This window comes from Anguilla anguilla, chromosome 10, assembly GCF_013347855.1.
Source record: "Anguilla anguilla isolate fAngAng1 chromosome 10, fAngAng1.pri, whole genome shotgun sequence".
Taxonomy (NCBI): domain Eukaryota; kingdom Metazoa; phylum Chordata; class Actinopteri; order Anguilliformes; family Anguillidae; genus Anguilla; species Anguilla anguilla.
The window spans coordinates 42620336-42647536 of record NC_049210.1 but is presented as its reverse complement, the minus strand read 5'-3'; the positions used below and the strand labels follow the sequence as shown (position 1 = coordinate 42647536).

Sequence of the window (27201 nt, the reverse complement as noted above, 5' to 3'; positions counted from 1 at the left end):
AGTGAGTTTTCGTTGCGTAAAAATGCGTCTGGTGTCTGAATTTAATTTCAATTCCGGTCGAATCAAAGGGGCAAACCTGGTTTTGGCTGGTGAATTGCCTGTAATGAATTTCAGACTGGTGTACCTTTTTCACAGTTGTATTTGTTTATTTCAGCTTGATTTAAAGCCACAGCACTTCTGATGTTAACACTGTCTTAATGACTTTGATTAAACCAGTCATCACCCTGGACTTTATACAGCGCCCTATATAGCGCCTTTCGCCTGAGTGTTTCTAAACCGTCCACAGTCCAGAGCAGGCGACTCTGCTTCACCATTACTTCTGCTCAGCCCCCCACCTGATGGATGCATGGCAGCCGTTTTACAGCAGAACATCCACCAATTAACTCCTGGGTATAGAGAGGGTGGGAATTACTGAGCCAATTAAACCGGAGGATGACTAGGTGGCCAGATTGGAGGTTTATCCAGGACGCTGGGGAGCCCCCTACTCTTAGTGATAAGCGTCATTAATGTCCACAGTGCGTCAGGCCTGTGGTTTGAAGTCAGTAGCTGCAGCGGTAAGATAACCCTGGGTAGGTAACGCACACACGACACGGGCTCCTGACAGACCACCCGAGTGAGTTAATCTTTCCAATTACGCGAGTGTGTTATTCTGTTTCCTAATTTACTTCTCCAGTAATCCAGCTATGATCGTGGCAGGCTGTGGAGGGTGGGTCTCGCTGAAAACGGCTCATTAAAACTCTCCACGTTATTAAGTCCTGACTGTGCCTCGTGCGTGCTGATTGGGCGTAGCGTTGCCTAGGGAACGTTTCAAACAGCAGGGTGTTTCCCAACCTCGAAACGCAGCTGCCCTGTCCAATCGTGCACCTGTGAAACGTGCAGCAGTGACTCTTCTGTCCAATCAGTTGCCTGTAAATTGGTGTTTTTGTTGTTTTTGCTCTGTCCAATCAGATGCCTGTAAAGCATGCAGCAGTGACTCCTCTGTCCAATCAGATGCTTGTGTTTTTGTTGTTTTTGCTGCGCAGCTGGGGCAGTGCTGCCCAGAGCTGCGGGACATCCACCTGGGCCAGTGCTACCTCATCAGCGACGTGGGAATGGAGGCCCTGGCCCAGGGCTGTCCCAAACTGCAGAGGATCTACATGCAGGAGAACAAGCTGGTGAGTGCCTACCTGTACCTGTACCTGTCCCTGTTTATGAGGCCTACCTCTTACCTGTCCCGTTTACCTCACCTGTAATGAGGCCTACCTCTTACCTGTGCTGTTTATCTCACCTGTAATGAGGCCTACCTCTTACCTGTGCTGTTTATCTCACCTGTAATGAGGCCTACCTCTTACCTGTGCTGTTTATCTCACCTGTAATGAGGCCTACCTCTTACCTGTGCTGTTTATCTCACCTGTAATGAGGCCTACCTCTTACCTGTGCTGTTTATCTCACCTGTAATGAGGCCTACCTCCTACCTGTCCTGTTTATCTCACCTGTAATGAGGCCTACCTCTTACCTGTCCTGTTTACCTCACCTGTAGCACCTCTGCCCTGTTCATCTCACTTATAATATTGTGGTCACGTCTTTAATGAAATTCCCGCCAGTTTCCAGAGCATCGTCTTGTTATTGTGCGTATGTGGAGCATTACCGCTGCTGTCCACTAGGTGGAGCATGGTCCCTGCTGACCACCGCCCCCCCCCCTCCCCAATCAGTCAGTCTGTTCCATAAAGCCGCAGCACGCTGATTAACTGGGTGGAATGAGCGCTTTCATGAGAAGGTGTAATTGAGCAGATCTGCACATCCTGCTCTTATTGGTGACAGGGGTGCCCAGTCTGCCGAGGGCTGTAGCGTTCACAGTGCTTGTTCTTAATGCGGTTCTTAAAGGCTTTTTTCGGTGAGATCATATGGAAGGGTGGGGTGGGGTGGGGTGGGGGGGGGTGGGGTGAGGGGTGTTCTGCTTGATGTCCTGTAACTTGAAACAGTTTTAGTTGGAGCGGTCTGGAGGGGGGGGGGCGGTGTTTGATTCTATAGAAGCTGTTTCTCCTGTGGGCGGAGAGCGTGGCGGTGATAAGTCTGTTTCGAATGAAAGGGGAAGTGGAAGCTCAAAGTGAATAAACTCAAAGCTGCCCCCCTCCCCTTCCCTTCCCTACCCCCCCCCCCACTTTCGAATAACACGCAACGGGACCGGGGAACACGCAGTCCTTCCGCGGGCGGTCCAGCGCTTTTTGAAACAGACCGGGGGGTACCGTGAGAGCACCGGGGGGAGGTGGGGGGGTCTCGGGTTCCCGGTTTGGGGGTGCAGACGGACCGTAAACGCTGCGGTCACGGCTTGCCGGTCCGCGCGGAGCTCCTCGCCGGAACCCCCCCCTCCCCCCCCCGGCGTCCGAGCCGCCAAAATCCGCGGGGCTTTTCCTCCCCTCCGCTGGAGCGGAGCGTGCAGCCGGACCGGCTCGGCATCGATCCCCCTCTCAGAACTAGTTTTTTTTTTTTTTTGATAAAAAAGAGCGCTTGTCACGCCTGGGTGGGGGGGAACAAGCCTTTTTTTCTCTTTCTCTTCCTGGAGAAACAAAACGACTCGGAAATCAGCAGATTTTCACGCTCTTTGCGGCTGTTTGCCTGCTCATTCCTGTTTGAGTTTACGCGTACGTGAAAACAAAGCGCGCTGTGTTTCAGCCAAGGCTGGCACGGCTGGCGTGGTTCGTATCGGAGGGAAAGGATGCCATCCCTATGAGCCTACGGTTCCCTACAGAGGGCACAGGTTGTGTCTGATTACAGGGCATCGCCACATGTTTTGTCCCTGGGCCTGATGCGCTCACACGTTTTGTATGGCTGAGGAAATCGCGTCTTTTACCCTTAAGTTTTCAGCTTCAAATTCCCCTCATCTGATTGGTGTATTAACGGACTCTTCCCTGCAGCTCTTGCTTATGAGGAATTACGTGTTACCAACTGTTGCTACTGTGATCAATGCTGGTGGCATCACGAGCCTTTCCTGCAATCCCACAGTCCCACCACCAGAGGGCAGTAGCGCTCCGTTATGTGGGCTCTGTAGGTCGAAAACTGCTCTATTTTCCTAAGCGAACCTTTCAACTGACGCAGCTTTTTAAGGGGGCGCCAAGTTGACGTATAGAGTAGCGTGTTTGGAGTGCCTCCTTCGGAGAACGGCACGGTCCTCTAGCGACTTTACAGAGTACGCTAATGGTTTTAGCATGTACGTAGCGTGCGGGTCCTGTTAAAACAGCCCTTATGGTGAGCCGTCTGAAACCAGCTCCTTGAGGGTCTGGAATTCGGTTATGTCTCATGTCTGGTATGCTTCATCATAATATTATTTATTTTATTTTTTTAAAGAAGTGATTTGGTGCTTTACACTTAATTCTTTAGTCTGTTTTTCCTCTTTGTGTTGCCCCTGATTTTTTTAAGTGTAGTTCTTTCCTCTTGCAAATACGATAGCCTTGATGAATTGGGCCACTTAGCTCTGTATAACAGTATCTTGCACAGGTGGTTGGCCATTAATCATAATAAAAGCTTTAAGGATAATTGTTACTAGATTAAAGATATTAATGTTTTTGTAAATATCTTTCAACTCCGCGATATCGTTTTTCAACCAAAGAATTACTCAAGATGTGAATTTTAGGCTGGAATGTATCGTGTGGCAAAATCTGTCGAAAAGAGAAGAAAGAAATGCATTCTGGGAAGTTTAGGAAGTCTCTCAGTTCTTTCCGAGGCTAGAAAATGTCTTAACAACTTTCTATCTCAAACGCAGACATCATGTAGCCTTTCCCGCAGAAGCGGGGATGTGGTAATTATTCTCCGAGTGTCGGATATGACTGTACTTTTTTTTTCCCCGTCTCTCCTTGCTGTAGTTAATGACGACTACATTAATAGCTCAATAAGCAATTACCCTTTTTAATTAGAAATTTAGGAGAAGATTAAAGCATTGATTTTGCTCACCAAGAGAAGAGCAAATGTTGAATTATTTACAGTCGTGCCCAGCCCAAAAAAGTGTCTCTGTGTTTCTGTGCTCTGGATTGAAATATAGGCTAAATATAAGCTGAAGGCACAAGAGGTCAATCTAGGTGAGTGCGAAGCGCTTAACAACAGTCTCCAAATACGCGGGGAACAAAAATCATTAAGTCATTTATTTAGCAGAAATTTCTCAACAGGCCAGCCGTCAGCACCGGGAGCCTGGCTGTGTTCATGTGTGACTGTTTCTCATCAGTGTCTCTGTTTCTCCTCCTGTAAGGACCTGCTCCTGAACATCTGCACCTGTATTTATATTAATAATATATCTGCTCATGTGTGTGAGCGTGCGTTCACGCACATACATTTGTAAAGGCATACCGTGCAGGATCTTTACCTCGAAAATATAAAATAGCCATGCTAAGGCGTACCTATGATGCTGTGGCAATCCCTGTTTTTCTGCACTTTTCCCAAATTTGTGTTCCTTTCCCTGTATTTGTTATGTGTCCGAATGATTTATTTATTTTTTGCTTGCTAGCTAGCCCACCAGCACCCCAGCACCCCCAGCCCACCCCAGCACCCCCAGCCCACCCCGCCCCCCCTGCCCCCCCACGGTGGTACAGTCCAGTTTGGGTATAGCCACATGGTCCTTTTTATTCACAGACGAGTTGCTAATTGAATGACACAGCAACGAAGCCAGGAATATATTTCTTTTTTTTTTTTTAGAGAAAAGAAAATCCAATTTTGAACTTAAATCCAAACTTAAATCCAATTTTCAATTCTGGCAAGATGTACCCCCCCCCCCCCCCCCCTCCCCAATTACCATGTGAGCTCCCAGCCAGCAGGAGGTCATGTGACTGAAAGTCTTTAGCGGTCTGCTGAGCTCACCTGTTATCCCAAATCAGTTCTCCCTTTTTTAAAATACGCCGTTCCCCGAGCCGAGCCTGAGAGGTCCAGTCCCGGGGCTGACGGAGGTCCGCACTCTGACGGGCGCGTTCTGACGTCCGTCTGTCACGTTTACAAGCGAGGGAGCGGGAGAGGACCGGCGAACGTGTCTGTTACGTCTGTCTGTCTGTTTTTCTTCCATTTCCTGTTTCCGTACGCGCTCGCTGGGGTATAAGTGCAAGGCTCTGCAGTGCTCTCATTTAAGGAACAGCGTTCGCTCCTGAAACTTAATGCGTGCTAACTGGAAAAGTCATTTAGAGGTACATCTGCTAATTGGGATTTATTCGTGTGGGGAAAAATGTCCGCGTAGAGGCCAGATGTGTGTGCGTGTGTGTGTGTTTCTGTGTGATTGTTTCTGTGTGCCGTACTGTAGAGCTGTTCTGCAGATGCAGTATGTGGATGAGTATGAAACAGATGTAAGGGTGTATAGAAGGGGACGTGTATGAAACAGATGTAAGGGTGTATAGAAGGGGACGTGTATGAAACAGACGTAAGGGTGTATAGAAGGGGACGTGTATGAAACAGACGTAAGGGTGTATAGAAGGGGACGTGTATGAAACAGATGTAAGGACGTATAGAAGGGGACGTGTATGAAACAGATGTAAGGGTGTATAGAAGGGGACGTGTATGAAACAGATGTAAGGGTGTATAGAAGGGGACGTGTATGAAACAGATGTAAGGGTGTATAGAAGGGGACGTGTATGAAACAGATGTAAGGGTGTATAGAAGGGGACGTGTATGAAACAGATGTAAGGGTGTATAGAAGGGGACGTGTATGAAACAGATGTAAGGGTGTATAGAAGGGGACGTGTATGAAACAGACGTAAGGGTGTATAGAAGGGGACGTGTATGAAACAGATGTAAGGGTGTATAGAAGGGGCCGTGTATGAAACAGACGTAAGGATGTATAGAAGGGGACGTGTATGAAACAGATGTAAGGCTGTATAGAATGGGACGTGTATGAAACAGATGTAGGGATGTATAGAAAGGCTGCACAGACTCCAGTGATGGTGCTTTTATGTGCAGAGCGAATCGAAGCCAAGTGAATGGAGAGACCACTACTCCTTTATCACACAGACTAACCTGCGTGTGTCTTTGAGATATGGGGTGTGTGTGTGTGTGTGGGTGTGTGAGCCTGTGCACCTGTGTGTCTGTGTCTGTGTCTCTGTCTGTGCATATGTCTGTGTCTGTGCCTGTTTGACTCTGTCATGAACTCTCTCTCCACACCAGCTTTTGAAGTTCATAGTTGTTGAGGTTCTGGAGCGGGTGGCTTTTCCCGTGGTCGTGTGTGAGAGGAGCTGGTCGCTGAGATTCCTGTTTGATACCACGGCAACCTGTGGTAGCGCTCACCCAGCCCAGCCTGATTAGCTCCGCTTTTAATTAGCCTAAATGTCTAGTGTAAATGGAATTTTAGATGACCTGAAATAGATTAAATCTTGCCCCCAATTTGCTTCTAATTACTTTATGTATGTAAGGCCTCCCCCGCACACACACACACACACACACACGCACACACACCTGTCAGTTGTAACTGACAGACTGTAGATTTTGTGCGGTGTTCTATGAAAACACAGCGGGCGGGTCCCCTGCCAATCGCGGCAATGTTGCTGTCGTCATTCAGAAAATATAACTTAGCAGGAAAACTTTTTGCCGTCTAATTCACATTCACTGATCAGTCTTGGAGGTGCTTAGAATTGTGTTTTTTTTTTTTTCCATGCAGAATTTTACGCCTCACGGTTGTTTGTGTGCTCTTGTTGGCCCCCCTCCCTCCCTGACTCGCGTTGGGGGGGGCCCTTTTGAGCGGTGTGTAGCACGCACGGTGTGTGTCGGTGCGTGTGTGCGGTGCGTCGCTCGCCCTCGATGGGTAACGAGAGCGGCGGGGTGTGGGAAATTGGGGGGGGAGCGTCTGTGACCGCCGTCCGTCCCATGTTCATGTTCTTGGCTCCACTGCCCCCCCCCCCACCCCCCCCGCTGCCTGGTCGGGGGTTTGAGTAACACAGACACGGGAGGGGGGGGGGAGGGGGATTCAGTATCATTACAGCTAAACAGCTTCTTAAGTGGAGACGCGTCTCCCCAAATACCAGCCCTCACCCCAACCCAGCCCCCCCCCGGGGCTCATAATGACTGTGGGCTCAATTACAGGGGCGCGTCTCCGCCTCTGCCACCGTTTTACTGCCGTCCCGGGACGGGGCCGAACAGTAAAAGGCATGGAGTGTGTGTGTGTGTGTGTGTGTGTGCGCATGCGTGTGTGCCTGTGTGTGCAGGCAAGTGTGTGCATGTGTTTAATACAGCCCCCCCCCCCCCCCCCCCGCCCCGTTCTCTGCAGCCCCGGGGGGGTCGGCGAGTTAATCACCGCTCCCGTTGCGTTCTCAGCTTGCGCATGCTGATGACAGGCGGACGGATGGACCGGCCCTAAAACCTAAAACAGAACGAAATTAAATCGAAATAAAAGTATTTCGCGTAAATTATTTTGCCCTGGATTCGGGGCCGGGCTGATGTGTGCGGATGCACGTCCGTCTGTGTTTTAACTACACGTCTGTCTGCCTCGGTAGCGAGAACTCGTTGAACCTGGGCTGGCTTGATTTCACCGATAGACTCCCTAGTCCTTTGCTTTCGCAAGTACCCTGTTGTGACCAGCAGAGGGCGCCGTAAGACTGGTTTAAACCACCGAGTTGAACACAGCCTGTGGAGTCACTTTCTCATATTTGAGATACACGAAGAAATTAATTAATTTCCACGTGTTAATGGAACAAGTCCAAGATTAAACTGAGTAATAATCAGTTTTTAAATCACATGATTTTTTGTCTTTTTGCGTGTGTCATTTAACTGAAAAACGACCTTATTTATCAAACAGTTTTGGATTTTGGAACTTTTTGGATTATGTGCGATATGTATGCCCTGTTCTTATATTGGCTATCTTAAAAAATAATATTTCAGTCGCATGAAGTCATATTTTCTCTATTTGCAGCATCTGTTTCCTTCGTGTGTAAAGACCCTTATTCACGGCAGAGCAGACGGACATAATTAGACTTATTTGTGAAACGCGAATTAAAGTACATCTGTAACGGACGCGGAGAGAAAACGTCAATACCGCTCGGCGCGCGAACAGGACTCCGCAATTATCGCCTGCACAGCGGAGACGGTGTAGGAAGTGGGTTTAAAACGCCGGTCGTGGCTCTCCGCCAGTAACTTAATTTTTATTTAATTAAAAAAAAAAATTAATGCACATTTGTGAGTATTACGAGCGCGAGTCTTTGGGTGTGACTCCGGATGATTGATTGGTGTTTAGGAGCAGTATCAGTCGTAGCCGTGACGTTTAGGCTTGTTGTTTTTAACGAGGGCTGTTTTAATTGCTGGTGATGGTGGCACAGCCTCTCCGTTGATCCGTGTGAGGAGCTGCTGGCCCAGCAAAACAGGGCCTGTGTTTATAACTGTGCCCCTGCTGAAGGGGAGGGGATGGGGTGCGTGCTCTTAGAGAGCGGGGGTTATAAATCACTCCGGAGGGGCGTCCCACCCCGCTGTATATATTTGGGGGTGTCGTATAATGTCGGGGTGAACCCCAGTGCCTTTATTCTTTTCCTTACCAGCAGCAGAAGAGATCAGTGAAGTTTCTGGAAGGATCGGCAAATTTCCTGCGTTCTGTCGGAATTGTGAGAAGCTATAATAAGTTACCCCCCCCCCCCCCCCCCATCGTCACCCCCCATCCTGACACACATGGGCCAGCCAAACCCCCCCCCCCCCAGGCCTGGTGTCCCCTGAACCTGTGACTTTCACTGAGGCAGGTACTGGCCTTCTGTTCCTCTGGCATCATGGCATCAAGTGACACGCTCTTGAACTGGAGTCGGGCAGACATCGGCCAAATTATCTCTCTCTCCCTTTCTCACTCTGTTTTCTTTCTCTCTCTCTCTCTCTCTCTCTCTCTCTCTCTCTCTCCTCTCCCCCCCCCGTGCTTGTGGCCCCTGCTCTGCCCTCCTCTGCTCTGCTCATAAGCCTGTAGCCCGTGTGCTGAGGTCACTGCACTGTGTGTGGAGTGAGAATGAGAGTGTGACTGTGGGACAGGCCTGGACGGGTGATTGACGTGTTTGGCGAGACGTGAGGTGACAGGTGTGTTGTTCTTTGTGCTGTTCGCTCACCTTTGCAGGGAGTGATGACATTAGCACCCCCCCCCCCCACCCCCCACCCCCCCACCCCTCCCAGTGAGGGGGCGGGCAATTAGGCAGCTGTCGATCATGGAAACTGCCAGTCAGGAGCACTGGTCTAACTGTCTGAGAATGCTCTGCAGTCTGCCACTGCACCAGGACAGGAAGTGATGTCATATTGCTGCAGAACACTTTCCCCCATTTACAAACCGGTTGTGTGTCATGTTCAACCAAAGTTTTTTTTCTTTTCGGAGTTAACAGTTTTGACGCTAAAGGTGCTCAGAACTTTTAGCCCCGCCCCCATCCAGGGATCCAGACTACCGTTGTCTTGCCGACCAGGTGTTTAGAGGGGGCGGAGTTCAGAACCCTCGCTATGGGAACCAGAGGTATGATGTAATGCTACCCACCCCCCCACCCCCCCCCCCCCCCCGTTCTAGACTACCCACCCACGTCTGTCTCCAAGCGTTTTGTTGATTGACAGATTGGTGCTCCTACGTCTCCCCCCCCCCCCCCCGCCCCCCAGTGGGTGAGATTTCGGGGCGCACCTCTGAGGGGGGGAGCAGAGAGCTCAGACCTCCCGCGATCTCCTCTCTGAGGCCGGCCTCGGCTCCTGGGTCTCAGAGCAGAATCCCGTCCTGAGATATCGCACCAGGACAGCTAATCAATTAATGGAGCCGGTAACTCCTGCAATTAGGAGCTGGAGGGGGGCTGGGATGGGCGTGGCACAAGGAGCCAGGTATTTTAATGGGGGGGTCGGCCCTGGGGAGTAAGCAAGTCTACCCACACACCCGCATACTCACTATTTAATGGTGTTTTCTGATCGTTAGAGGGGAGCAGGGTTTTATACTGAATGAGGTGTGTTAATGGTGGTCAGCACAGACGCAGTATTCTCTCTCACTGGCCGTCTCTGCCTGTAAAACCAGACAGAGGCTCAGCTGTGTGTTGCACTTCGCAAATTCAAACTCGTGTTGTAAAAGCGATGGCAAAACAGATGATGTGATTAAAAAAACCATAACGCAGGACCCCTCCCACGCACACCCTCCTTGAACCATAATTTCCCTCTTTCTCTCTCGCTGTTTTTTCCATCCCTCCCTCCCTCCCTCCCTCTTATGCTCTCTCTTTATCCCCACCTCCCCTTGATCTCTGGTTGACTCCGGTCTCTGCAAAGCTGCTTCAAGGTTTGCACAATGACCCTGGATATCCTATTAGTGTCTGCTTCTCTTTCTCCCTCACTCTCTCTTTCATAAACTCCATCCCTTCCCATTTCTAATCGCATTCATCCAGAATGTCTGCGCTGTCCCCTCACACCTGCCACAGGCGCCCCGAACCGAAGCCAACAACCCTCCCCTTCGCCTCACCCCTCTCCCCCCCTGTACATTAACGGTTCAAGTGCCAGAGATTGTTCCATCATGTGAAATGGAATTTTTTCTGACCGTTATCTTACAAGCCTTTTTGTTGATTGCCCCAGTATTACACTATGACATCATAAATGCATTAAATGCAGAGAGGAAATTGCTCCTTATGGTCCTCAGGGCTCCATTATGATGTCATAATTGCCAGAAACCCCGGCCGCTGGAAAATGCTTCTTTTGGCTACAGGGTTCTATTGTGACATCACAAATGCAATAAATGGCAGTTTGGGAGAGAACACTTCAAGTGCCTCTCATTGTATTATGATATCAAGGGCAGAGATTCGATTTGTAAGCTGTAATTGTTTCTTTGTCTGCTGTATATATTGTGCTGTTGTGTTACTTATGAGAATTAAGCCCTCTGGGTCTTGTGCCAGACTCTGCTTCAGGAATGAAATCTTCATAAATTTAACAAACTGCGAGCCGACCGCTTCTTATTAAACATCGTGTCCTGTGATTGACAGCCGAGATCTTTTGCACGTCCCTGTTGGACTGTGATGTTGTGATGCTTTGTTTTCGGAGACCAGGACAGCTGAGATGCATTTTTAACGGGAGAGCTGGATGAAATGCACTGGGCCTATTCCATGACTGGTCTGTGATTGTGGACAGTTTCCTCTGTGCAGTACTCTGTGGTGATGCCTGCATTAGAAAAGAAAGGGATATTGAATCGGGGCTGATTGATTGATTGATTGGTTTGATTTGGCCGTGTGACAGCCCGGCTCTTCCTGGTCTCTGAGTTCTCATTTCTGCCCTTGGCTGGGCTCTCTCCCCACTGACAGACAGAGTATAACGGGCGCCTGGCTGCCGTGCTGTACGGCGGGGTTATCGGGGTTCCCGGGGGTTTCGGGGTGCCTCGTCGCTGGCTCCGCGCTCGCGAGGCCTCTCTTACCGCCGCGTCCTCGCTCGCCCGTGTGCGTGCGCTTCGCAGCCGGAGAGAGAGACAGAGCGCACTTGCGATTGACACTAGGACATATCCGTGTGATCTTTATGGAAAGGTTGTATTCCCATTTTATACATTAAAGAGAAAAAATGGGGTCCTCCTGTCTTCCCATGATCAACTTTCAGGGAAGAGGAGTGTGTGATTGCAAGTAACTTTAGGAATTCTTGAAGGGTAAAAGTTCCAAACAGGGATTCATTTTTCAAATGTATGTGGGGGAAAAAAAGTGTTTTTATTTCTGGAGCCCAGTCAGACTGTATAAGAATGATGAAGTCTCAGGATTCTAATTATGACATAATAAAAACATCAGATGCCAGAAATGGTCCAAATCTTGATAAATGCCTACTGTAAGTCTGGGGTTTCTATTATGACATCATCAGCAGCACATCAAACATCAGAGACCCCCATCATGGGAATTGCCTCTTTTTGGTCTCATGGTTGTATTATGACATCACAAACACATTAAGTTCCAGAGATGGCCGTGTACTGGGATACAACCTCAGGGCAAAACTTGATATTGATATTAAACCACTGGCACGGATTCAGTTTTCTGCTTTGTGTTTATAAAATGAGACATATTGAGTAAAAGTACCTAATTGAACAATCTTCATTAAAGAACTGCCCTTGGTCAGCGAAAAACAATTATTATGAATATGTTGTTGCTTATTTTTTTTGTTTTATTAGGTTGCAAGGCCAAATGGGCAATTAAATATCCCATCGCAGCGGGAGTGGCCTTTGAAAAGGCGACAGAGCCTTCAGGCCTCTGGGAAAATCTCGTTATTTGTTTGTGAAGTGAATGATGTGTACTCATCATATCTGTGTCAGAATGCTGGAAACAGGCGCCTGAGGTCAAGGACAGGGCCTCCACCGCAGCCTAAAATCCATCAGCCGAGGCGGACGTTTTCTTTGGATGGATTTTATGTTAATGTGCCATTAATTACCGCATTAATAAAACATCGTTCGGCGTCTTATTTACGTTGTTAATGTTCATTAATTGTTTCGGGAGTGACTGTTGCTAAGTGAGGAGTGAGTCACCGGTCTGTACTGACGCGTGGAGGCCCATCAGTCTTGGGGTAAAATATGAAAAGGCAGTAAAATATCGGGCTGTTGGCTTCGCAGCCTCGTCGGTGTGTTCGCGGTGAGCGATGTCTGCTTCAGGACGAGTGCTGTGGGAAGCCTTTGTAGCGCTGGGCTTGAGTGATAGGTCATTAATGCGACTTTAGGATGAAGTGTTGGCACATTTACCCAAAATAAACCCCCCCCCCCCCCCCCCCAAAAAAAAAAAAAAAACGACCCCAGGATTCATATTTTACTTGACGAGACTGTAATGTTAATTGTTTCTCCAGACTCGTTGGAGTCTGCTGTGCGTGTTGTCTGAGAATTCAGCTTCGGGGGTAATTATTACAGCTATTCACAATGTGGCCCAGGCCACTGTGTGTCACACTTATGAGAGAGAGCGGAGGAATCCAGCCGTTTGATTGGCCAGAGAGACTGCCAAATGGACAGATCTTTTGCATGGGATTTTGACACACAGAAGGTGTCTGGGAGTAATACATATGTGTGTACCCCCCCCCCCTTCCCCCTTCTCATTGGCAGACACCCCTCACATCTTCAGCGTGAGTGTAATGGAGCTGTAGAATGCGTTGGGATTGGCTTTCACTGGGGTTCCGGAACTCTGCTGTCTCCGGGGTGGTCACATGACCACACGGTGACCCTGGGAGTGGATTAGAAGATGAGGCGGTTTGGGGGGAGATGGGGGGGGGGGTGTTATGAAGCTCTCTACTGGTGATTGATTTGTGGCAGCTGATATGATAGTTTGACAAGGAGAGAGAGAGAGAGAGAGAGAGGGACTGAGGGAAACTGAGAGAGAGAGGGAGAGGAGGAGAGTAGAGGGAGAGGAGGAGAGGAGAGGGACGGAGAAACAAATCTATTTGTCATGTGGCTGTAGCAGCTCCCAGGCTGTGAAATCGATGCTTCCTCAGGAGTGCGTAGAATGACTTCCTCCCCCCCCCCATGCAGGCCTGACCTTGGGTCCACTCACACTTGCTCCATAATCAGTTATAATGCTTCATAGTGCTTCATAATGCGTCACAATCCTTCCTAGCAGAAGTTATCCTTCAGCGCTGCTGTGCTTTAATGAGCTGTAGTAGCACTGGAAGGTGGCAGCTCAGTGTGAGGAAGGCTGCAGGTTCTGTATCTGTGAGTCACGTTGGTGACCCCTGTGACCTCAGTGAGCGTCCAGCTGGAGAACCTTCCGGAAGGTCACGTCCGAGCGAGTTTACCCTGGATCTGCTGGGCGGGCTAGCGGCGGCGGCGGCGGCGGCGGCGTCGGTTTGGAAGACGGTCTGCGAGCCGTGCCATTGACCGAACGCGCCAACGCGGCGCTCCTGCTTTTCCCAGAATCCTCCTGTGTGCCAGTTTTAACTGGTGCCTTTTTCGCTGGAGCCGCGGGGCGGGGCAGGCGTGCCCAGGGCAGCCGTTAATGAGCTTACAGATTAATCAGGCCTTTTATTTCCCAGAATGCACCGGGCTCGAGCAGGGCGTTTGTGCTGCGTTTATGTGGGCCTCTGGTGAATGTGGTGGGGGGGGTGGGGGGGTGGGGGGAATGAGCAGAAATAACAGTAACCGTTAGGGGAGGTGTAAATGCGTATGAAAATGAGATTGTAAATAAAGTGACTCATGGTTCCCCCGGTTGGTTGTGAGTTTTGGCAGTGGGAAGAGAGACGGGGCCAGAGAACCAGAGGAGAGGGTGGAAAACTCATAAATATCACCCCCCCCAACACACACCTGTGTACACAGTCACACACACAACACACACTCTCTCTCACGCACACACACACACACACCTGCAGCTCTGGGCGGTTCTGTGGTTCTGTTCCAGTGTTTAGAGCTGAGGCGCACAGCGCCCCCTGGTGGAATTGGCGGTGCCATCGCACACGTGGTGAAGATGGATGGACTGTGGAGAGCTGTTTTGCCCTAGTCTATTTCGCACAGTACACAGCCTTAAAAGGTTAAGATCTTTTTTTAGGGAATTTTTTTCTGTTTGAAGCTGTCTGACTTTATCTCTCCCCTTTGGCATCATAATAAAAAACAGCAGAGCCTTTGTGTGTGTGTGTGTGTGTGTGTGTGTGTGTGAGAGAGAGAGAGAGAGGTTGTGTGCGTGTGTCTGAGTGTGTGTGTGTGTGTGTGCGCCTGCACGTGTGCATGCGTGCGTATGTGTGTATGTGTGTACTGGTGTGTGCCTGTATGTGAGTGTGTCTGTGCGTGTGTGTGTGTGCCTGCGTGTGTGTGTGTCTGTGCGTGTGCGTGCGTGCCTGCGTGCGACTGTGTGTGTGTGTTTAGGAATGCGTCTGACTGTAATCCACCCTCTCTGTGAGCGCTGTTTGTTTAGTGCCTGTTACAGGCCCTTTCTCCCGGTGCCCGGGCAGAACTGCAGCGATGGCTCAGCTCTCATTTGGGTTCATATTAATATGGATGTTAATGTGGGACAAGGAGCCGGGTCACCGGGCCTAGAATAACAGCAGCAGCCCCCGGCCTTATTAAATCACACCGCCTGCCTCTCGTTCCCAGTCCTGAGCGCTTCGGCTGCGCATTCATCCTACCTGCCCCGAGCTGTCAGGGCCTTCCTGTGCTGCGGTAACGCGTACAGCAAAGGGTGTGTGTGTGTGTGTGTGTGTGTGTATCTATCTGTGCGTGTGTGCGTGTGTGCGTGTGTGCGTGCGTGCGTGTGTCTGGGCCTGTGTTTGTGTAAGTGTGTGTTTGTTTTTGTGTGTGTATTTGTGTGTTCTTGTGTATATGTGTGTTTGTGTTTTGTTTTTGTTTTTGTGTATTTCTGTGTTTGTATGCCCGTGTGCGTTTTTTTGTGTGCGTTTTATGAGTGTGTCTGTGTGTGTCTTTTGTGCGTGTGCGTTTTCTGAGTGTGTGCATGTGTGTGATGTAGTGCTGCTGTAAGGCATGCGTGCGTGCGTGCGTGCGTGCGTGCGCGTGCGCGTGCGCGTGCGCGTGCGTGTGCGTGTGTGTGTGCGTAGCAGTGTTTGTATGTGACAGTTAGCGGGAGCAGGGGGATGATTGATTGGCGGGTGGGGGGGCGGGGCTCCGTGGCTGACTGGCAGCCCGTGCGGGACGGGGGTGTCCGGGATGAAAGGGCTGTAAACATTGGGGGAGTGACAGGTAAAGGTCCCCCCGCCTCGGAGCTGGAGGTTATGAAAGCGGAGTGATTAGCTCTGCCCCCCCCCCCCAGCCCCCCCGCCCCCCCAGCCCCCCCGCCCCCCCCACACACAATAGAGCAGCGTTTACCCCACAGGAGCCCGAGCCTCCTGCTCTTATAACAGCCTTCATCCAGCTAATGCAGTGCCCTCTGCCAGTGTCACAGCAACGTTCCCGAAACCTTACACAGGCCAGGAGAGCAGGGGCTGTTTACACGCTCCCCCCCCCCCCCCCCCCCCGTGTGGTCGGGGGGGGCCGTTTAAAAAGAGAAAAACGGAAGGAGGGGGAGGGGGGAGAGAGGAAAAAGCGTGATGCCTTTTCGCCGGGATGTGGGGACGTTACGGAGTCCCTTTCATACGTCTGAGAGCACCCGCGTGTCAGGAAGCAGCTCAGAGTCCACAGCTAAATGGGGAGGAATTTGGGCTTTGAACCGACACAGATCAGCGTCTGCAGAAGCTGCAAACCCTGTAGAAGAGGAGTTAGTGCTCGCACAAGCAAGCTCCTAACACTGTCACACATTTGATTTGGGTTTTTTTTTTTTGGCTGTTTGGTGGGGAGGGGGGGGGGGGGGGGGGGGGGGGGGGACGCGTCCGTAGCAGGCGCGGCGGCGTTCTCTAATCGCGCACAGCGCAGGTAGAGACCCCAGGTGTGTGCACACCAGGTGCCGGGAGACGCTGCATAGCGAAGCTTCCTGCTTCTGCGTCGAGTGTGTGTGTGTGTGTGTGTGTGTGTGTGTACGAGGGTGCATGTGGTGTTTCTGTGAGTGCACGAGGGAAACTGAGAGAATGCAGATGGATGGAGAGATGGGAAGAGGACAGAGGAGAGGAAGGGAGATGGAGAGAACAAAGAGAGAGAGATCAGGAAACCGAGGAGGACAGGAAGAGAGACCGAGAGAGCGAGAGAGAGAGATGGAGAATAATCACAGAATAGACGACAAATGTGATTTCGACACCCCCCCCCCCCCCCCACCCCCCTCTCTGTGTGTCAGCCAGTGTTATTTTAGTGCTGCGGGGATTAGCTGCGTTTGCTGACAGAAAGCATTAAGGATCTCATTTATTAAAGAGGTCCTGGGCCTTAGTTTTACTGCAGGAGACTGAGCAGGACAGGGCTGGGGGGGGGGGGGGGGGGGGGCGAGGGGGGCCGAGGGGGGGGGGGGTATAGACTGGCAGGGACTGCTGTTCTCAGAGCAATAAATGAGATTATTTGTCCCTCCTCCCCCCCTCCCTTCCAGCTTCCTGTTCCTAGATCTAACAGTGTGCAGTGGTGGTGGTGGTGGTGGGGGGGGGGGGGGGGGGGCGTGATATTTGTTATTGGGCTTTGTGTATTACCGGAGGTCTCGGAAGTGCAGTTGAAGTTTGTTGTCGGTCTTTTGAAATTGAAACCTGCTGATTCCCGGACCAGGCGGGAACAATAAGAGAGGCTTTGTTCTGCATCGGATTGAATTGAATAGACGACACGTTTCTTTATTTCTTTATTTATGTGTTTATTTGTGTGTTTATTATGTCTTGCTTTCTTTTATTATACGAAAAGTTTGTGAGTTGCGAGGTCCTGTGGTAGGAATGACATTCATTCTCCGACAGGGGTTCTTATTTAGGCTGGTAAAAGTAGTGCTGCATGTGTGAATGGTTGGGTCAGTACTGTGTCCCACCAAGGATTCTAACCCGCAACCCCCTGGTTAAATGAGCACTGTACCCAGTCCTGCCATTCAGTCTGTAAAATGTATGGAGAAGAAACTGAATACAAGAATATCAAGAAAATCTGTCTTTCTCCAAGTTTTTAATGAAAATAAAAACACGGCATTAAATCCAGCATGTGAGCCTAAGATTGAGTGGTGGTCACATCAGGAGTCGATTTCATAACCATACAGGCCGTATTAACGTTAATGTAAATATTTGCCTTTCATATTACATGTTAATACTGGACTACTGAAGTAGCAGAAACCACACTGCAGATGGTGGTGTACTGGCAGTTGGAGTTACTGTGTCAAATGGCTGGCCTGAGAACTAGCACAAAACGTACCTTTCGCTGTGTCAGTAGTAACGACTGAGTAGGAGGTTGCTGGTTCAAATTCCAGTTGGGGGCACAGCTGCATTACCTTTGGGCATTTAAGCATCCCTGGTAAATGGATGCTATGTAAAGCAGTACAAGTAAATAAATTTATAATTAAATGGCAATAAATAACCTTAATTGGATGTCTTGGCTATTTTCCAAGCGAAGTTTATGACAGAAAGTTAATAATAATAATAATAATAACAACAGCTTGTTACAGAAAGTTGGGACAAAGCTGAGAAAGTCAGGGCTAACGAATCAGAACCGTCCGCTACAGAATCAATGGAATTTCACTGCAGTGCCGCTGAATGACATTCTGCTTAAATGAGACTTCAGGTTGCATTTTGCACTGTACAACAGCGAGGTCCGTTTAAATAGCCTATCGCATTTTTCACTGTAGAAAGTTAATGGCCGTTTAAAACGACCCCTTGCTTTTTACCGGGTGGAACAGGGCGGTGACTTTTAAGGCAGCCCCTTCCTTCTCTTAAACCATGCTGTGATTGAAAAGGTCTCAGAGTAAGTGGTTGAGCTCTTTGTATTTCAGAGCATTAGCCCCGAAATTAAATCACTGAGTGTACACAAGAATTCTCTGCACTCGTTAAGGTTGTACAGTACCTGACGGGGGGGGGGGGGGGGGGGGGGGGGGGTTGAAGGATTATTATTTTTTTTTTTTAGTTTTCGATTCTCAGAATTGGAATTAATGGCTGGCCAGCAGGGCGGCACTCCAATGCCCTCTGGCACATGTGACGCACTGCCTTCTGGGAAAAGTTCAGGTCATGTGATCATCCTTCAGAAAAGAGATGATGTGTGTGTGTTTGTGTGTAGTGTAGTGTGTGTGCGGGTGAGATGAACAGACGCCTGATCTGTTGTTGTGTTTCTCTCTCTCTCTCTCTCTCTCTCTCCCCCTCTCCCTCTCTCTCTCTCTCTCTCTCTCTCTCTCTCTCTCTCTCTCTCCCTCTCTCTCTCTCTGTCTCTCTCCCTCTCCATGGATAATGGTATTGGCTAGCTTTGAGACAGGAGAGCAGCCCCTGTGTGTAACGAGTGTCAGGGCAGAAAATCTGATCCCGGGTTTTTTGTCCAGACGAATTAGGGACGGGTCCCCTCCGCCCCAGCCAGCCTTTTGACCCGGGGCCGCGCCCCGGCGGCGCTGAGGATTCTGGGAGTCTGCGCGGCATCTGCCGTCTGACCCATTCATTGGCCTTCACGGCCCCCCCCCCCCCCAGAACCCCCCCCCCTGCCAAATCCTGTTATCCTCGCCCCTCCATTTCATCTCCACACTTCCTCACTCTAATGCGCGTGTGAAACCTGCACCCCAGCACCCCCACTTATTGTCCCCACGTTTTCCAGAGGAGATGTACTGAAGGTTTTTGGTAGGGTGGGGGGGTGGGGGGGGTGTGGGGTGATAATCTTTTGACCCAAACAGACGCCGTTTTGATCGCTGTCTGGCAGAAGCTCTTTTGGTGACCTGGTGCACAAAGAGAACTGGAGATGGGGGGGGGGGGGGGGTGGGGGGGGGGTGGGGGGCACACACACGCACACACCTTGTAAAGCTCTTTATGGGGTGACCCCATTGTGTTGTGGGTGAAAAGTTGACAGGTGCTGATCAGGGTTTACACACTACACAGCCGTTTTTGGGCGGGTGGGGGGCACGGAAGCATTCCGGGGGGGGCGGTCGTTGTGTTGGATGGGGGATAATCCCACCAGCCATTGCTGTCCTGGAGCCATGGAATAAAAGGGTGGGGGGTGGGGGGGCATTCTCTCATTGACACCCTTTATGCTTGCTGACAGTGTTTGGGGGGACCAATTATAAATATTCTGGAGATAAAACCGGGGAGAACACCCCCCCCCCCCCCCCCCCCCCCCGTGAAAACCAGCTTACAGCCAGAGGAGAGCTGGTCTAGGCCTGAGCGTGAGGGCCAATCAGAGCGCTGTGTACGCACAGCTTGGCAGGAAGTGGACTTGTGGCTCTGTGTCCAAGCCAATCACAGGACTGCGATCTGACTGACTGCTGCCGGGGGTAAATGCTCTCTGTTTCCTTGTATGCATGTGCACTAATATGCGCACGTTACATGTGGGTGAATAGCAGTGAATGAATGAATAGGGGTGAATGGCAGTGGGTGGATGTCGAATAGCAGTGCATAGAGGTGAATAGCACTGTGTAAGGGTGAATAGCAGTGTGCAATGGTGTACATCAGTTCATAGGGGTGACTAGAGATGAATGGTGTTGTGAGCATCAGTATTCTTCTGCACACATGCAGCGTAGGGTGCAGTGTGCTGTTTATAAACGCTTTATAAATATGGGACAGAGAAGTGGAGCAGCCCCTCGGTGTGTGATAGACTCTCTCTCTCTCCGTCTCTCGGTGTGTGATAGACTCTCTCTCTCTCCGTCTCTCGGTGTGTGATAGACTCTCTCTCTCTCCGTCTCTCGGTGTGTGAGACTCTCTGTCTCTCTCTCTCGTGTGTGATAGACTCTCTCTCCATCTCTCTCCTCTCCTCTCCTCTCCTCTCCTCTCCTCTCCTCTCCTCTGTCTCAGTGTCAGTCTCTGAGGAAGCGCTCTGTAATCCTGGTCTAATTGTTGCCGTTGGGTAATTCGCAGGTGTGTTTCGGGGTTCCATTATGTCAGAGTTTATCAATGCACCCGTGAGCTCCCCTGGATTAGTGTAATCATCCTTTATGATGTCTCCCGCGTGTGCGTGGGTATGCGTGCATGCGTGCATGTGTGTGTGCGTGTGTGTGTGTGTGCGTGTGTGTGTGCGTGTGTGTGTGCGTGTGTGTGTGTGCGTGCGTGCGTGTGTGTGTGTATGATTCTGACCCACATGCTCATAGCTTCTCAGCCTTCAGAGGCCAGAGCGAACTCGAGGGCTCCCCCTGCTGGTGGATTGCGGGCGCGCAGGGCGGTGCGGTGGCTTGGTGTGTGTGTTTGGGTGGGAAGTGCTGTCGGCAGTCTTTGAGTTTGCGTGTACAGACGCATGCTGCCAGAAAACAGCAGCGGGGGTCTGGCATCCCAGCTGGTCTGTCGACTGGTGTGCTTCCATGGCAACGGCTTGCGTTTGTTTTCCACCTGAACACGCCACCGGTGGCGTTGCGTGGGCCATGTTGGCGAGTTTTGTACATCTGTGTTCTCCTACAGTGCGACACCTCAGTGTGCAACCTGTCAATCAGAGGGCAGACCCCACCCCCCCTCCCCCTCCAGGAAGCGTGGGGCGTGAAAGGGGCGGACTGTCTTTGAAAGGGGCGTGGTGTGTTTGAAAGGGGTGGAGTGCCGTGGAAAGGGGGCGGGGTGTGAGTTTGAGTAATGAGCGCAGACCCCCCCCCCCCCCCCCCCGCATTACCCGCAGACTGTAATGAACCCTTCAGCTTTCATTCTCTTATATATTTATTTATTTCTGTGTTTCGGTCGAACCCCTGCTATGGAGACAGAGTGCGGATCGACAGCAAAGTGTGGGGGGGCGGGGTGGGGGATGGGGGTCTTGTGTTTTCGTAATTGCTGTTCTATTGCACTAATTAAACACACAGTGGGGTAACGAGAGGCACCAGCGAAATGATTCGGTCACAGTTGGGTGAAGCTCCTAATGGACTGGGGGGGTGGGGCGGGGGGCGTGGGGGGGGGGGGGGCTGTAATTAAACTAGCCGTGAACATGTCTGTATTAGTCTGTCTCTAATAAGGGGAGGGGTTGTGGTGTGGGGTGGGGGGGGGGTACTTTTATACCGAAACTTCAGAGGACCGGACTCCTGGAACCCGCCACCCCCAGGGGGTGTAAACCCGTCCCAAAATGTGAGGGGTGTGGCCCTGGTGGTGCGGGTTTTTGGGTGTCACCCGTCTTTCTCCAAAGCTTTCACCAGCTGGATGTGTGACCTCACACTGCCGTCATTAAGAGCCATTATAATGACACCCTATCAGTCCCCACCCCCCCTTCCCTCTCTCTTCTTCCTCTCCCTCCCTCCCTCCCTCCCTCTCTCTCTCCCTCTCTCCCTCTCTCTCTCCCTCTCTCTCCCTCCCTCTCTCAGCAGGCAGAATGGGCCCATGTAGGGAGCCATCCTCGTGAGTCATTGCGTTCGTGTTGGGTGGAGTTTTCACGCTAACGTTCATTACCCCCGCCCCAGTCATATAGTGACGCCCCCCCCCCCCCCCCCCCCCCCAATCCCCACCCCCCTCCCGCGGTTAAGCTGTGATTGCCGCTGTCTGAGCGGAGGGTTGGGTTACATGACCCTAATTCCTGGCCCACCGGGGGGGGATCCATGAGGGTGAAGGCCCTAATGACCCGTACAGAAGTGAAAAACGCTGTCGATCAGACGGCTAGAGGAGCAGCCTCTTCAAAACCGTTTGGATCCCTGTGTTGCATTCGAAAAGAATTGTCATGAATAGAAAAAAAAAAATAAAAAACTGAGGTCGGCATCCTGTTTATGCAGTGAGGGCACGCTTGCCATTGGATAACCTGGCTCTAGCCCGTGCCTGTCCTCTGATTGGTCGAGTGATGTCATGAGTGCTTAGGCGCTTCCTGTTGACGGGGGCCTGGCGGGGGCGGTGGCGGTGGCGGTGGCGGTGGCGGTGGCGGTGGCGGTGGCGGGGGCGTGGCGGTGGCGGTGGCGGTGGCGGCGGCGGTGGCGGTGTTTTGGCAGTGCGATCAGCCCTTAATGCGGCGATGTGGCGTTAAGTGGCGGCGGTGTTAAGGTGCTAAACTGTCGGTGGTGCTGGAGGCCACGCTGCGCTGGGCTCTGCTTCAGGTGTTAAGTGGTTAACGCCAGCCTGAGAGGTGTTTGAGCGGTTTGGTTTTTTTTTAGACGCGTGCCATTGTTTAATTTCCCCGGAGTAGCATCCGAGACACGGAGTTAAAAGGCTCCTTTGCCACCGGCCGTCTGCCTCCAGTTTCCTCACGCTGAAGGAAGAGGGGGAAACTTTTTAAATACTGGACTCATTTCTGCAGTCATGTCAACAAGTTTGCCACTCTTTTTTTTCTTTCTTTTTTTTCTTTTTTCTTTTAGGCATTTTAAATGGCTGTGCGTGTGTGGGAATGTGGGTGTTCGATCCGCAGGTGTTTAGATTGATAGCGTTTATGAGGAGGAGTCTGATCACCTGCACCCCTCCCCCCCGTCACACACCTGGGGTGGTGGACGCCCCTTATAGCGGAGGACGCTCCGAAACCTTTCACAGCGTCTGAAATGCAGTGCGCCGTGTCCCGTAGAATCCGTGAGGGCTTGCGAACGAGGCGCTCAGACAGGCGCTCAGGCGAGGGGATCGATAAGACGAACCGTCCAGAGACGAGCGCGCGGGGTCTGGACGCCCGCCCCGCGATTATGCTAAAATAAAGCCGTCGTTTTCTTTTCCCCCCCCCGCCATTTTTATTTTATTTTTTATTAAAACGAACTTTTAAAAAAAAAAAATAAAAAAAAAAAAAAAAAAGAGGGCTTTGAATTAAGCAGAGCCCCAGGCCATGGCGGGCATCCAGCTCCTCAGCCTCCTGTCTGTGGATCCCGGGTGCGATGGGGGGGGGGCAGTGGGGGGGGGGCGCAGCGGTAAACAGACGCGGAGTTTGCATTCAGCCGTGGCGCGCGCCAGTCCGGGCCGGTTAGCGCCGGTTAGCGGCGGCGGCGCGGGCTAATTGCAGGGAAATGAAAGGGCCCGTTTGAGAGGGGGGCTAACCTTCCCCCAGGGCTCTCTACGGGCCCCCGCCTGAGCCTCTGCCCGAAAATGAGGAGCGCCAGCTGGCCTTTTAAAGGGCCTCCTGTGCCCCAGACATCCGGCTCCACCTCTCTGCTACAAAAGGTGTCCACGCTTTGTTTGTTTTTTTTGTGTTTATTTATTTAATTCTCTTTTTCTTCATTGTTTTTTTTTTTTGCACCCAAATGCTGCCAGCTGAAAACTTTCTTTTACATAAAAAAAAAAATAATTATTATTTTTTTAAATAAAGTTTTATACTCGATGTCACTACTCACAAGTGGAGGGAAATGAAGTGTATTCTTATTCATGCTTTGTGTGGTCATGGCGATATTGTAATATTGGTACAGGGATGGATAGCGGATGTAATGGTGGACTGGAAACGGTGAATCTGAGTGTAGCTCAATTAACGACGGACTTGGCATTTCACTCTGAATCGGTCCGGTTGGTTTATACAGACTTATAATTCCTGAAAGAATGCGCACAAGTGGTTTCGTATTTATTGCTTCCTGTCTGGGGTTCGAAGGGGAGAGATACGAGTTTGGCCCCGTGTCGTCTGTCTGTCGCGGAATGATGATGTCACAGTCCGCACTGTGTCGATAGGCCAGGAGCCCATCGCACGATGACCAGGCAGAACCGCGCAGGACGTCCACGCCTTCCGCCCGTACCTGGGGGAGCTGTTTTAGACTCTGCAGTCTCGCCGTCCAATAAGCTCTGCGGGTTTTATTGGAGCGCTTTTAAGAGCGTTCCTTCTTTAGCAGGAGCTCGCTTTACGGCCATTTTAATAATGCATGTGGCCGGCGGGTCTCTGCGGCGGGCGGGCGGGCGGGCGGGCGGCCCTCCTCCTCCGGAGCGGCGCTTAACTTCACACCGGCCCGGTTTCATTAGCGTGAACGTTCTTACGTGGCGGTCAGCACCTTTACGCCGATTAAAAAAGCGCTCTTTTAAATTTATTTATTTGTTTGTTTGAGTGTGTTGGCCGTTAAAACCGTGAAAGTGAGGAGGACCACGAGGGTGCGATTCCGCAGAAATCTGCCCCGGCAGGGCGGCAAACCGCGGATGCCACAGCCCCTCCCGACATCGAGCGTTTCCCAGCAGCCATTGCAAGGATGATTAGGGCAGAAAAAACATATAATAAAACGCTTGCGAGGGTTGAAAATCCACTCTTCTTTTTTGAGCTTTTCAAAATGATTTTATTCATTTTTTTGATCATGCCAGACATGACCGTTTCAAACGGGGCTGGGTAAATCCCCCCCCCCCCCCCCCTTTCCTCACCCAAATCCTTGCAGAGGTGCAGATTTACACCCTCGACCCAGACACAAAGGAGTCAACTTTTTCCCTCCACCTCCCCAATTCCCCCCCCCCCCCCCCCGCCGATGGGCATAGCAGTCGCCTGCCCCATCTTCACAACCTCAGTGCGACTCAAAAGCACTTTGTTCGGTTTAAAAAAAAAAAATGTTTATGGTTTTTTTTGTGTTTGGTTTCCTCTATTTAATTAAAGAAATTTCTCGTCGTTAATTTTTCCTAATAATTAAGAATATGATTCTCCGAAGACCAACTGCCGTCCTGACTCTGGATGCTTTCCCAGAATGCACCTCTGTGCCTCGCCTGTTTTCATCTGCTTCTCGGAGGGTCACTGATGCATGTTTTGCAGCCCAGGTTAGAATTCTTCTATAAAACTCTGGTTTGTGACTGAGCTGAATTCGTTGTTGTGGTTGCAGTTTCTTTATAGCTCTTATTTTTTGTTTATGGTTAAAGGTATAAATATATAAATAAAATTGACAAAATGTGTACATTCTGTTCGGCTGATGTTGTGGATATTTCAGATTTTTTCTGAGCATCTTTAGCTGCTGCAGTCGTGGATGTTTCTTGCTGTTCTGTGTGTTGCGTGTGGCTGAGGCAGTGGAGATTTTCACTCTCTGCGTATGGCGTATGGCGTACCCGAAGTTGCCAATATTTGTTTTTGCTTTGTGAATTCTCTGGCCTGAGTTGTTGATCTTTTACTTGGCATATTGCTCGGCCTAAGTTCTTCATCTTTTTGTTTATAGGGCACTGCGGGTGACCAAAGTTGTCAGTAGTTTTGTTTTGTACATTGTGGGTGGCGTAAGTTGTCTTATTTTTGTTGTTGTGATCATTGCGAGTGACCTAATTTGTACATGTTTCTGTTGTGTATTTTGGCCTAAGATATCAGAATATTTCGGGTAGTGCGGGTGTTCTACGTTGTCAGTATTTTTGTTGTTTTACAAATTTCAGGTGGCCTGATTTGATCTTTTTTTTTTTGTTTGTTTGTTTGGTTTTTTTTTGTTTGTTTTACCGGTGGACTAAGTTATTAATATTTTTTCAATTTTGCGTATTGTGGATGGGCCAAGCTGTATGTTTTTGTTGTTTTGCGAATTTCAGGTGGCCTAATTTGTCAATATTTTATTTTATTTTTGTTTTGCATATTGCTGGTTGCTGAGGTTCTTTATTTTTGCTTATTGTGGGTGGTCTAAGTTGTCAATATTTGTGTTGTTTTGCAAATTACAGGCAGCCAGTGTTGTTGGCCTTTTTGAATTTTGCATATTGTAGGAGGCCTAAGTTTTTGATATTTTAGTTGTTTTGCAGGTGGACCAAGCTGACAGTATTTTTGCTGTTGTGCCTATTTCGGGAAGCCTAAGTTTTCTATTTTTGTCGTTTTACTTAATGTTGGTGGCCTAAGCTGTTGATATATTTTGTTGTGTATAGCGGGTGGCCTAAGTAGTCATATTTTAATATTTTTGTTTTGCGTATTGTGGGCGGACTAAGTTGTCTATTTTTGTCGATTTGCTTAATGCATCATACTCATTGATCATTAGCAGGTTCGAGTTACAATTCAGTTCTTTTAGAATTCACAGATTTCCGTGTGTCACAGCATTCCGCTTCACCCTCAACTGTGGCCTCAGATTTCCCAGCATCCTTTACACCTATGCATATATGTGTGTGTGTGTGTGTGTGCGTGCGCGCACGTACATAATATTTGAATAATTGATCCATTAGGCCGAACGGTAGTCGGATGTCTTAAAGGAATATCCATATCGATTAATAAACACAGTGTTCAGTTTTCAGGTTTTTGGCCTGAAGTAATTCTGAAGATAATGAGATGGAAGCAGCAGCCGGTCTCCCGCCTCCCCCCCCCATCCCCCCCCCCCCCCCCACCGCTTCCAGAACCACAGGAAGCGCGATTACTGCGCGTCTGCACAAAACGCTACGCGGTAATTATGCAAAGGAAACCGGACGCCTCCGCGGGTCGCAGGTTCCTGTGTGCGTGGCGCTGAAGTTCAGCTTCTTAATAAGGCGCTATTATAATAAAGGAAACGTGGCGCGGTGTGGGTGTGGACTGTGGCCCAAAATCTGTGGACAATCAACTTGGGGGCATCAGCAGTCTTGTTTCGGTTGTCTGTCAGTTAAAAACAGAGAGGGGTGAGAGAGAGAGAGGGGTGGGGGATGCAGTGGGGTGAGCCTCGTGCTGATTGGCTGGAGTTGGGATTATATTCCCAGCGTGTCAGAATGACCCTGGGACATTCCTAATCAATCACTTGCAGCCGGTGTCTTGTGTTCTTTTTTTTTTTGTCCCCGTTGAGCCACCGTCCCCCCTGCGCCCCTTACCTTCTGGGTTTTTTGTTCTGAAAGGAGACCGTGTCGAACCCACTGCGACTCTGCCACCTGCGTCAATGTTCTCTTTCAAAACACGAGGTTACCTGTGTTAAAATGGTGCAAGAGGTCACTGGCTGGCTTCATTATTTTCCATTTTTATTATTCATTTTTTAAAAATATCTCTCATTATCTGAGGAACTGCCAAAATAATGTCAAATACATTTTTTTCTTCTGTAAAAGTATAAATAATAACTAAAATTCTGCATTTGCTTGTGTGGCAAAAGTCAGGTTGCATCCTGTGACTTGGAAAGT

At 50.2% G+C, this 27201-nt stretch overlaps 1 protein-coding gene across 2 annotated transcripts in view; it reads left to right on the top strand.

The window, feature by feature from the left end:
- The window catches only part of fbxl17 (F-box and leucine-rich repeat protein 17), a 215967-nt gene that overhangs the window by 13569 nt on the left and 175197 nt on the right, over positions 1 to 27201 (top strand). For both annotated transcript variants that reach the window (XM_035435910.1, XM_035435911.1), the window contains exon 5: positions 1023 to 1154. In XM_035435910.1, the coding sequence (XP_035291801.1) occupies positions 1023 to 1154 (132 nt within the window). The remainder of the gene's footprint in view (positions 1 to 1022; positions 1155 to 27201) is intronic.